Source organism: Lithobates pipiens, unplaced genomic scaffold (assembly GCF_037356315.1).
Source record: "Lithobates pipiens isolate NorthernLeopardFrog02 unplaced genomic scaffold, aLitPip1_a1.2 Scaffold_27, whole genome shotgun sequence".
Lineage (NCBI taxonomy): Eukaryota > Metazoa > Chordata > Amphibia > Anura > Ranidae > Lithobates > Lithobates pipiens.
Genome location: NW_027507788.1, coordinates 181,716,417 through 181,728,769, shown reverse-complemented (window position 1 = coordinate 181,728,769; position 12,353 = coordinate 181,716,417). Strand labels below are relative to the sequence as shown.

The following is a 12,353-nucleotide window of genomic DNA, read 5'->3' as shown; positions in this document are numbered from 1 at the left end:
ACAGCATGTAGCATTTACAGAGGACAGTCAGTCATCAAAGGCAAATAAATGAAGCTTACCTGTGGCGACATTAATCCTGTCCTCTTCATGGCCAAAGTCAGAACAGGAAATAAAAGGCAGAGAGACATCGCATTAGGGAAACAAACAAACAGTACAAGTCACCACTATGGCCAGAAATTCTTTATACATTTGTAGTATTCTCTGCATTTTATATTTTGCTGGGCTATTTTGATCTTTAGACAATCTCAGATGAGAAAAGAGTGGGAGGATTAGACATCTTGTCAAGTTTTTACTGCTTAAAGTGGCGCTACATCCAAAAGGGGAAGGTCGGCTTTAAGTACTCCGCCCCTGCCACATTTAGCATGTCATTTTATTTTGGGGGGGGGGGGGAGAGCAGGTAGCTAGTTTTAACAAGTACCTGCTCCAACTTCGCCTAGACCAGTGGTTCTCATCTCCTGTCCTCAGGGCCCACTAACAGGCCAGGTTTGTAAGATAACTGAAATACATCACAGGTGATATAATTTGCTGCTCAGCGATTGCAGTATTCTAGTCTGCATCTCCCCAAGGTAATAAATAAAATCTGGACTGTTAGTGGGCCCTGAGGACAGGAGTTGAGAGAGCCACTAGCCTAGACGATCCGAGCAGAAGTTCTCCTCTCACCCTCCCGTCTTCTAGGACACATCACAGGTCCCAGAAGAATGCCGGACCATTCAGGAGGCTCAACGCGACTGGCGCATGCGTATTGGGCACCCAGCTGTGCCCTTAGGGCCCTATATTGGTGCCTCCCTGTCTGCACACTCCGTGGTGTTGGTTTGCTCTTTAAGACCAATGGGAAACAGACCACAAATAGGCCTGTTTTATTCACACGGAGCAGTAAAGAATGTAAGAAAGTGACAATTCTTCCAAACTTACTTGAGGAGAAGGCTGGTGAGACTGTAGGGAGAAAATATAAAACAGATGTCAGTAATGTGCGAGAAAAGAGAAACTGTTATGCAGTAAGCACTGTGAGGATACACACCTCCCGCACGTTGTTGTCACACAGGCGAATAACACTCAGGAAGGTTGGCATCACTTGAGGTAGAAACTGGACACATTTCAGGCCAAGAGACTTGAAGATGAAGGTAATGGCTTGAACCACCATGGTGTGATGGTTAGACAGAGACTGGTCCCTCAGGATCCGCATTAGGGTGACCACAGACACCGCTGGATAGAACTCATCTAGGGGAAGATTGCCCATATTCACCAGCATCTCGCTGGTACTGCAATCAGCTGAAAGAGGAGATGAGATATGGGTGAACATGGGCTCTTTACACTATGAAGAATCCCAACACTCAAGATGGTTTATCTGAAAGGTTATAGGGATACATGAGTAGAAAAATGGGAGCACATTTTATCGCCTTTAATATGATTACAAAACAAATAAAATCTGAAACCCCAGGAATTCAGCCACTTCGTAAAATGTGCTAGCGTACTATGGGTTAAGTACAATGAGATGCACGCCACCTAGTGGTCTTGTCTCTAATTTACATGCGATAGTCTTACAGAGCTATTTGATTCATTTAGGATAGCGGAAGAGTCGGTCACAGTTTGTTTTCTGCCATCTGTGTCCTATTGGGGACCCGGAAGATTCCCCCTCACTTTGTCCCACACCCAAAACAAAAATGAGGGGAAATCTATACAAATTAATGGAATCCCTTGAGGACGCCCAGGTCGCCATAACTAGTTTCCCCCATTGGAAGATTCCCCCTTTTTTACTTTCTGGTGCAATCCCAAAATGTGGGATTTTCTTTTACTTTCAATGATAATGGTAAACAGGACAAAATTTGAGTGAATCTCCCTAATGGGGGCACAGACCGCAATAAAAAGTAGCAGGGGCTCTAATCCCTCTCCACTCTAGCCAAAAAAAAAAAAAAAGAAAGAAAAAAAAAGTTTTGCTTTTAGTTGTACTTTCAGCTTTATTTTCCAAACAATCTTTTAACACATGTTCTTGCTCCTTCAGCCCTCAGACAGGTTATGCCAAAATCCTAATCCAAGATGCGAATGATACAAAAAAACAACCCCCCCACCCCAAAAAAACCCCCCCAAAGACAAAAACACATGACTCACTATTCATACCTACAAGGAGCCTAAATCCTTGAGGAGCCGTGAAATCCAAAAGGTTAATCACAACTTTTAGCTCAGACAAGTGTCATATTGTGTTTTAGTCCCCATTAGAATGCTGCATCATAACTTTCTGTGAAAGAAAGATTTAAATTCTCTTCAGTAAACACCAGTAAAAGGGATTTACCGTTTGTCCACTTTGCAGAGTTCTATGCATTAAAGAGGGGTCCACCTAAGAAAAAAAAAAATATTAAAAGCCAGCAGCTACAAATACTGCAGCTGCTGATTTTTAATAAATGGATACTTGGGGTCCAGCAATGTCGGCAGCTGAAGCCAATCAATTGCTCGGCTCTCGGCAGCTGCCACCGCCATCCTCGGTCAGGAAATCAGGAAGTGAAGCGTTGCGGCTTCACTTCAAGGCTCCCTACTGCGCATGCGCAAATCACGCTGCACGTCCTAACTGGTCCCACTATCTCCTGGGACCTGTATGTTTTCCAGGAGCAGTCACTTCTATACATTTCTTAAATTTCACTTTAAAACAAAAAGAACACTGAAGGATGACTAGGGACAGATTTTGCCTGGTTACTGCACTTTGCTATATTTATTGTCTGAACAGGATGCATTAGTGGACCAACACAGGGGTCACAGAAGTAGAAAATTCTCATGTTCTATCTAGACAGGTGAAAAACATTCCGTGGCTTCCTCCCATGTTATTTTCTTTAGCTTTATGCCTTTTGCCATTTCCTCACCAGAATCCGGGCTGGTTTTCGATTCGGACAGACTGAGGGCTGAAGCATCTCGAGATTGGTCAATCATTCCAATGTTCACTTTGTGCTTGTATGGGTCCAGAGCACCCAATAGGCCCAGCACTCGGATAGCCTGGAAGAAAAAACATGTACAATCAGTCCTGCAAGGGAGATGGGGTTTATTTTTTATTGAGAAAAAGAGGTACACACTGTACACCACAACAGACAGCATCTGATATACATCACAGAGTGGCTTCACACATTTAGAACATATACATGTGCAGGTACGTGTTAACTAAAGCCCCTAGATGGGGTTTCTTCTACCCACAATAAAAAAAGTGTGTCATAGGCTTGATACAGAATAACTTACTTCTCGGCGGATACCCTGATTCTGCTCAGTCTTCAGGAAATTAAGCAGAACCTCCAGCAAAGATGGGTACTTCCGGTATGGCTCTACCACATACCCTGTGCTGGCTACCAGCTGGCCTAGAGTCCACAGCGCCACCTAGGGAGAACAACAACAAAGTCAGCCAGCTTTTCTCCAAGTTCCAGTCCTGAAATGTAGACTACACCTACCTGTCTCTTAGCCAGCAGAGAGGAATCCTGCAACATATCCATAATAATTGGGAATAACTCATCCATCCACTTTCTCATCTCCAGTCCACTGACCTGTAAGGGAAAAAAGGGAAAAACCTGTCACACGGGGTGCGTGTTAAACCTAGGATGCAGCACTATGCAACCTGAATGTGATTATGATATACCTAGTGCATTATATGACTAATATTGCACTAGGTATAGGGAATTGTGAATTTATATATAAAATTGCATAGAATATATTGTCTCATATGAGCTGTAATGTCAACCACAGCAGAACAACTAGCAAGAAAGAAGTGAAAGCTGCAAGAGTCGGTCAGATGATCAGGATATGCTTTTGGTAGAAAATGCATTACCAATGCCTGCCTCCTGCATACTCTGCAGTGCTGTCCCCCTTTATACCTGCAGTCATTGTCACCTACAAGGTCCAGCAACATCATCACTCTGTACCCTAGTCTGGCCCCACACTGACAATGCAGAGCACAAAATGCCATTTACAGCGCTCGCCACCCAAATCAAAATTACTATCTAAGGCTTAGACAAGTACTCCATTGGAGGTGGATCCTTCCATAGACCCAGTGACGGTATTGTCTTTAGGAAATACACAGGGATAAAATAAGTCCTCCTACATAAGTTGTAACTGTTTATCTGCAGTCTTCCTTTTTAAACATCCGTTCAAAGTGCTGAATTTATAAGCTTATCTGAAAGTTCAGAAAAAAAGGGGGGCGGAAAGCCTAGACTCTGCAGAGATCAGCGAGGAGAGGTCTGACAGCTGATTGGAAGGAAGCACAAATGAGCAGAGCTGAAGCTGTTAATCTGCTGGAGGTCCCTCCGCTATCACCATTTTTCTCTTGGTGTCAGTAAAAACTTGTCATAAGTAAATTCATGCTGCAGCAGAACAAAGCTGAGGACAAAAATTACACTTAGTGATTTTAATTGAGACAAGGACATTATAGAAGGATATGCTTTGTTCATATTTCATGTCTGAGGTTTACAATCACTTCACATTGTGAATAACCTGAGGGATGCAGTTCTGTCAGGTGGGGCCTATTAGCCAGCTAATTATTTGTGTCTTGTCACTGACCTGGCAGGTTGGATGGATGCTCAGGGGTGTCCGGGGAGTTGTTGGACCCTCTTATCTACAGAGCAGACTTTAAGAGCCCTTTCACACAGAGCGTGGGGGCGTCAGCGGTAAAACACACCACTAGTTTTAATGGCACATTACCATAGTTTTAGAGGCGCTTTTAAAGGTTAAAAGCACCCACAAAGCTCCGCTGCCCATTAATTTCTATGGGCAGGCTGGCTTTAGTAGAGGTGTATACACTGCTCCTAAAGTGCCTCAAAGAAGCTGCTTGTAGGACTTTGACATCCTGCCAGCGCAGCGCCCCAGTGTCAAGGCACTCGAGCTTTCACACTGGGATTGCAGATAAAGGAAATTTTTTAGGTGCTATTTTTTAGCACTAAAGTGCCTGAAAAACACCTCTGATGTGAAAGGGGCTGTAAAGGCAGAAGGTTTATCTTCATGCATTCTATGCATGAAGATAAAAAGCCTTCTGTGTGCAGCAGCCTCCCTAAATACTTACCCGAGGTCCATCTAGATCCAGCGATGTTGCAGAAGTGTCTAGGCTGCCCAGGCCACGGCTCCATATCTGAATGGACTCACAGAGCTGTGGCTCGGCTCAGGTGCCCTCATAGCAAGCTGCTTGCTGTGGGGGGCACTTAAAAGGAGGAAGGGGCTAGAAGCACATAGGAGGGAAGTATAACATATTTGTTTTTAATTTTAAAAAAAGCAAGAGACTTTAGTATCACTAAGGATTTGGCACCCAGCGGTTGTTGTTTTTTTCAGTTATCAAGCTAACCTGGGATTGTCCAGCCCTACGCTAAGGGTTCACAGGCTTTATGCTGGTGTCAAAGGCATCAGTTTGAAAAGCTTCTGAGATCATTTAGAATTCAGACGGGTGCCTCTGACATGTGACTGATCTCCTTCTGACCTGTTTCAAGCAGGTTTTGGAATACTATTAACTGGAATGTTTGTAGTCTTCAGCATTTTTGCGATAAAAGAAAAAGGTGTCAATAATGGCATCGAAAATGCATGCGATTTAACCTGTTTTTCATAGGTCATGTGACTCAAATACCAGATTAAAAACATAAACAGGGGTGTGTTATTGATGTGTTTTTGCTGCATTTTCAAAGCTTTTGTTAACCCCAAAAAAATAAAGATCCTGTCCCTTTACAGGGGTTGTAAACCCTTGTGTTTTTTTACGTTCATGCATCCTATGCATTAAAGTGAAAAAACACCTGGCAGTCACCGCCCCCCTCCCCCCCCCCCCACCAGTTTTACTTACCTGAGCCCCTTCATCTCCTCGGCAGGCATGCGCTGTCCACTCTCTCTATGGGGTCCCGGGTCTTGACTGGATAGATTAATAGCAGCGCAGCCATTGGCTTCCGCTGCTGTCAATCAAATCCAATGACGCGGGCGCCGGGGCCGAGTCAAGCATTTGTGTCTATGGACGCAAATGTCGGGAGCGCGACCGCACGGTAACCCCCTTGCGGAGAGCGCTTCACCTAGGGGGTTATCTGATGCGGGGAGGAGCTGCTGGGGGACCCCAGAAGAGTATGTCCGGGGGCCACTCTGTGCAAAGCGAGCTGCACAGTGGAGGTAAGTATTACATGTTTGTTATTTAAAAAAAATAAAAAATGATACAATCTTTTACAATCACTATAAAGCAATTATACAGCAGAGTGCTTGTGCCGTGTCATTTGGCCCCCCATATCACCTGTAATACCTAGCTGATCCTGCTTGTCTATGTCCTCCCCTTTGCAAACTGACCACAGTTTATCATGACTGCTGAGCCCTGACACTGTGGTCAGTTTATACGCCTTCATCACACGCAGCCCTGCCATCTCTCTACCCCCTCCCTGCCTGTCAGATAGCTTGCGACAGTGCCTGCCCCTGCTAATCCTGCTGCTCAGATAACTTTCACATCTTCATACCATCCACTTTGTTCTAATTCTGTGTGCCGGTGTGAGCAAAGAAAAAAAAAAAAAGCCTGCTATACCCTATTTAACAGCTCTACTCAGCAAACACATGATCGGCTAGCGCTCTCTCCTCTCGAGCGACGCCAGCGAGGGGAATCTCGGCCTCGGCCACGCCCGCTATATCTGTCAGATGGGGAGAGGAGAAAGCCAGCCGATAAGGTGATTGCTGAGAAGAGATATTCTATTTATTTTTTTTATATAATTGCCATCTTTAGTTTTCGGCCAAGTGCATCCTGCATTTTAGGTACCAAAATTTCCATTTGGTGCACCTCCAATTACAAATGTCCTGGAGCCTGCAGTTCTGTAAATAGTGATATCCTTGCACTGCCAGATGATGACTCTGTAGTCGAAACGCGTTGGGTGGACATCTTTGCAGACATCGCTTGTCTTTTATTCATGTATATGCATTTTGATACCTTCAAAATGTGAGTTTTCCTTTATACGCTTATTCATTAAAGTGCTTTTCGTGACAGTATTAGGCTATGCTGTTTTTTTTTTTTTCTTTATGGCTGCATGCATGATACCATTACTCCATCTCTCACTGGATAATAATGGGGTTTTCATTTAATTGATGCGGCGGAAGTTCGCCTAATACCTACACCCACTGAATTCCATATATAAGCCTACAAGACTTGGGGGGGGGGGGGGGGGGGGGGGGCGTATGCCTAGCTAAGTCTTCCGGTAAGCCTCCCCCATTCTCACGGTGGTAGTGGTGATGCATGTATGAAGAGTACACTTTTTAAAGTTTTTCCTTTTGCAAATTTGAATTTCACATTTTGGGACTTACTTCAGCACTTGCACAATTTTTTGAGAATAACCTGTGAAGGACTATTTGTTTATTTTTCACTTATATTTATTTTAATTCAACATTTTTATGTTCATTTGCATTTAATTTCATTCAATAGTTTGAACCTGGTTTCATGTCCAAGTATCACTATGGAATACCCTCTGAGTATAATCTGTGAAGGACTATTAATTTTTTCACTTATATTTATTTCTATTTGTATTTAATTTTATTCAATAACTAGAACCTGGTTTCACATTCAAGTATCACCAGGGAGCATATGTTTTTTCATATATTTGGTTTGAGATTTATATGGCGACACATACAATCTTTTTTCTGATTTGATCATAGCGCTACACATATTTTCATACCCTTGCACTGCAAATTGCCTGTTTTTTTTTCTCCTAGTGATCATTATCACACGTGTCATATCCACCCCTCCTTCAAACATACTATACACACGGTGGCACATCCCACCACAAACAAAGCAGGCATGCATGGAAGCCTGGTTTAAACTTTCAGCTTGTATACACTCACATAAAAAATGAAGGAATATTTAAGTGAACTTAACCACTTTCAGACCGGACCATTTTGCTGGTAAATGACCAGAGGTCTTTTTACACTTTGGCACTGCGCTGCTTTAACTGGTAATTGCGCGGTCATGCAATGTTGTACCCAAACAAAATTTGCGTCCTTTTCTTCCCACAAATAGAGCTTTCTTTTGATGGTATTTGATTGCCTCTGCGATTTTTATTTTTTGCGATATAAACGTAAAAAGACCGCAAATTTTGAAAAAAAATGATATTTTCTACTTTTTGTTATTAGAAAAATCCAATAAACTCAATTTTAGTCATACATTTAGGCCAAAATGTATTCAGCCACATGTCTTTGGTAAAAAAAAAGTCAATAATTGTATATTTATTGGTTTGCGCAAAAGTTGTCACATCTACAAACTAAGGTACGTTTTCTGGAATTTACGCAGCTTTTAGTTTACGACTGCCTATCTCATTTCTTGAGGTGCTAAAATGGCAGGGCAGTACAAAACCCCCCCAAATGACCCCATTTTGGAAAGTAGACCCCCTAAGGAAATTGATAAGAGGCATGTTGAGCCCATTGAATATTTTATTTTTTTGCCTCAAGCGATTGAATAATGACAAAAAAAAAAATTTTTTTTTTTTTTTACACAAAGTTGTCACTAAATGATATATTGCTCACACATGCTATGGGCGTATGTGAAATGACACCCCAAAATAAATTCTGCTGCTTCTCCTGAGTATGGGGATACCACATATGTGGGACTTTTTGGGAGCCTAGCCGCGTACGGGGCCCCGAAAACCAAGCACCGCCTTCAGGCTTTCTAAGGGCGTAAATTTTTGAGTTCACTTCTCACTACCTATTACAGTTTTGAAGGCCATAAAATGCCAAGATGGCACAAAACCCCCACAAATGACCCCATTTTAGAAAGTAGACACCCCAAGCTATTTGCTGAGAGGCATGTTGAGTTCATGGAATATTTTATATTTTGCCACAAGTTGCGGGAAAATTACAAACTTTTTTTTTTTTTTTTTTTTTTTAACAAAGTTGTCACTAAATGATATATTGCTCATGCATGCCATGGGCATATGTGAAATGACACCCCAAAATAAATTCTGCTGCTTCTCCTGAGTACGGGGATACCACATATGTGGGACTTTTTGGGAGCCTAGCCGCGTACGGGGCCCCGAAAACCAAGCACCGCCTTCAGGCTTTCTAAGGGCGTAATTTTTTGATTTCACTCCTCACTACCTATTACAGTTTTGAAGGCCATAAAATGCCAAGATGGCACAAAACCCCCACAAATGACCCCATTTTAGAAAGTAGACACCCCAAGCTATTTGCTGAGAGGCATGTTGAGTCCATGGAATATTTTATATTTTGCCACAAGTTGCGGGAAAATTACAAACTTTTTTTTTTTTTTTTTTTTTTTCACAAAGTTGTCACTAAATGATATATTGCTCACGCATGCCATGGGCATATGTGAAATGACACCCCAAAATAAATTCTGCTGCTTCTCCTGAGTATGGGGATACCACATATGTGGGACTTTTTGGGAGCCTAGCCGCGTACGGGGCCCCGAAAACCAAGCACCGCCTTCAGGCTTTCTAAGGGCGTTACAGTTTTGAAGGCCATAAAATGCCAAGATGGCACAAACCCCCCCCAAATGACCCCATTTTGGAAAGTAGACACCCCTAAATTTAGGGGTACACTAGTGAGACTAGGTAATAAATGGCGGGTGCCCTGAAACTATAAAAAAATAACTAACCAACCAGCGTCACCTGTAACAGTTATATGGTGATCACTGGTGAAAGGGTTAACTAGGGGGCAATCAGGGGGCTTTATGCGGTAGTATATGGGGGTCCCTGGCGCTATAAAAAGCTGCAGCGAACCTAAATACCTACCTGCCTAACTAGCGTCACCTGTGACACTAATACAGCGATCAGAAAAACGATCGCTTATTAGGCTGGGTTCACACTGGAGCGATGCGGGAACGCCACGAATGCGCGGCGGGTTCCCGCATCGCATGCCTCCCGGCGGCAGTTCACACTGCCCTATGCGAACTGCTGGGAGTGTCAGTGAAATGTTACTGACACCCCCAGATCAGTTCGCATATCACAGTGCGATCTGCAAACTCGGATCGCATGGTGTGAACACCCATGCGATCCGATTCTGCTGCGGGCCAAAAAAAGGGTCCCGTGCGAATTTGCGGCGGGTGCGGCGGGTGCGGCGAATGGCTGAACTCGAATCGCACAGAGATCGGATGTGATTTGCACTGCAGTGCGGTGCGAATCACATCCGTTCTCATAAACCGCTGCAATGTGAACCCAGCCTTAGTGACACTGGCGACGGGGGGTGATCACGGGGTTAAACCTTTATTGGGGGGGTTAGGGGGGTACCTTAGAACTAAAGGGGGCTAACCCTAACTGCCCTAACAGTTATTAGTCACAAATGACACCCGCCGGGTGATCAGGGGGTTAAACCTTTATTAGGTAATAAATGGCGGGTGCCCTGAAACTATAAAAAAATAACTAACCAACCAGCGTCACCTGTAACAGTTATATGGTGATCACTGGTGAAAGGGTTAACTAGGGGGCAATCAGGGGGCTTTATGCGGTAGTATATGGGGGTCCCTGGCGCTATAAAAAGCTGCGGCGAACCTAAATACCTACCTGCCTAACTAGCGTCACCTGTGACACTAATACGGCGATCAGAAAAATGATCGCTTATTAGGCTGGGTTCACACTGGAGCGATGCGGAAACGCCGCGAATCCGCGGCGGGTTCCCGCATCGCATGCCTCCCGGCGGCAGTTCACACTGCCCTATGCGAACTGCTGGGAGTGTCAGTGAAATGTTACTGACACCCCCAGATCAGTTCGCATATCGCAGTGCGATCTGCAAACTCGGATCGCATGGTGTGAACACCCATGCGATCCGATTCTGCTGCGGGCCAAAAAAAGGGTCCCGTGCGAATTTGCGGCGGGTGCGGCGGGTGTGGCGGGTGCGGCGGGTGCGGCGAATGGCTGAACTCGAATCGCACAGAGATCGGATGTGATTTGCACTGCAGTGCGGTGCGAATCACATTCGTTCTCATAAACCGCTGCAATGTGAACCCAGCCTTAGTGACACTGGCGACGGGGGGTGATCACGGGGTTAAACCTTTATTGGGGGGGTTAGGGGGGTACATTAGAACTAAAGGGGGCTAACTCTAACTGCCCTAACAGTTATTACAGTCACAAATGACACCAATGCAAAAAAAAAAAAAAAAAAAAAAAAATGACATTGGTGTCACTGTGACTGGGGGGCAGGGGTAATTGGGGGGGTGATCGGGGGGTAAAGGGGGGGTGTGAGTGTGCCTGGCATGTTCTACTGTGTGTGTGAGTGTTGGTGCAACTTACTGATCCGCTCTCCTCCGTGTCGGAACGGAAAATACCGACACGGAGGAGAGAATACATCACTTCCTCTCCTGTGTTTACATTACAGGAGAGGAAGTGATGTCACCGGGGATTTCTATTCGTCGGGAGCGATCGCGAGGGGGTGGCCATGAATGAATGGCCGTCCCCTCGTCCGGGATCGCTCCCGTACGAATTCCGACCGCCGCAGGCACCGGGCGGGGGCCCGATCGGGCCCCCGACCCGCGGGAGGCAAGGGACGTACATGTATGTCCTTATGCCTGCCCGTGCCATTGTACCGACGTACATCGGCGTGCGGCGGTCGGCAACTGGTTAAGGGCTGTTTACAATGTGCTTGTCTGGAGTGTTTTTTTCAATCACATGGACAATGCACAGACGACAGGTCAGCACTAACCCACAGAAAGCAAAATTCTCTTGCTATGGCTGGTCATTTCTCAGTTTCTGTAGTATGGTATTTGATGAATACATCCTGTTAGCATGGGGGGAAAAGAAAGAAAAAAAAAAAAAGCGGGGGGGGGGGGGTTTGGCTGCTCCCTGTTGAATATGATTCAGACCTACCTGGGCCAGCTCTCCAATTGTTGCCAAAACATTGGTCACCACGGCAGGGTTAGGATCTGGGTCACGGAGTTTTGAAATCAGAGCCTGGGGATTACAAAGAGATAATAGTCAAGAGAGAGTGTTTGAACAAATGTAGACAAGCTATGGTATCCATCACATAATACTATAAAAAACACCTTCACATGATTGGGTTTTCAAAATGCAGGCAACAAAAATTTACTCTTTAAGGGCAGTTTTGACCCCTTTTCTCGGTCTTTCGCATTACGTGTTGTCATTGAGTTTGGAGCCCTCGTCCTGCAGCCTCCTGGGATGCATGTCGAAAATCCCAGAAGGCTGCCAGGCCGTAGGTCATGAACTCTACCGAGCTTGCCTGACACTTGTCTGTGGCAACATGCAACGTGAAAGACATGGTGCCAGACCTCATGCATGTGTAGACAGATCTGACATTATGTACAGTATTCCATATTACATGTTGCCATTGTGTTGGGAGGTCTTGTAATATTTCAGCACCTATGGATTTGCAGCCTTCTGGGAGGCATGTTGTGTATCCCAGGAGGCATGTTGTGTATCCCAGGAGGCTGCCTA

The 12,353-nt window shown here is 44.8% G+C and overlaps 1 protein-coding gene across 9 annotated transcripts in view; it reads right to left on the bottom strand.

Annotated features, from left to right (window-relative positions):
* The window catches only part of MTOR (mechanistic target of rapamycin kinase), a 190,400-nt gene that overhangs the window by 146,837 nt on the left and 31,210 nt on the right, over positions 1–12,353 (bottom strand). For 8 of the 9 annotated variants that reach the window (XM_077457968.1, XM_077457966.1, XM_077457973.1 and 5 more), the window contains exons 15-21: positions 11,769–11,852; positions 3,423–3,515; positions 3,217–3,351; positions 2,850–2,979; positions 1,019–1,269; positions 913–933; positions 60–83 (exon numbers count right to left, since the gene is read on the bottom strand). In XM_077457968.1, the coding sequence (XP_077314094.1) occupies positions 60–83; positions 913–933; positions 1,019–1,269; positions 2,850–2,979; positions 3,217–3,351; positions 3,423–3,515; positions 11,769–11,852 (738 nt within the window). The remainder of the gene's footprint in view (positions 1–59; positions 84–912; positions 934–1,018; positions 1,270–2,849; positions 2,980–3,216; positions 3,352–3,422; positions 3,516–11,768; positions 11,853–12,353) is intronic. The other variant, XM_077457970.1, reaches the window with a different exon arrangement.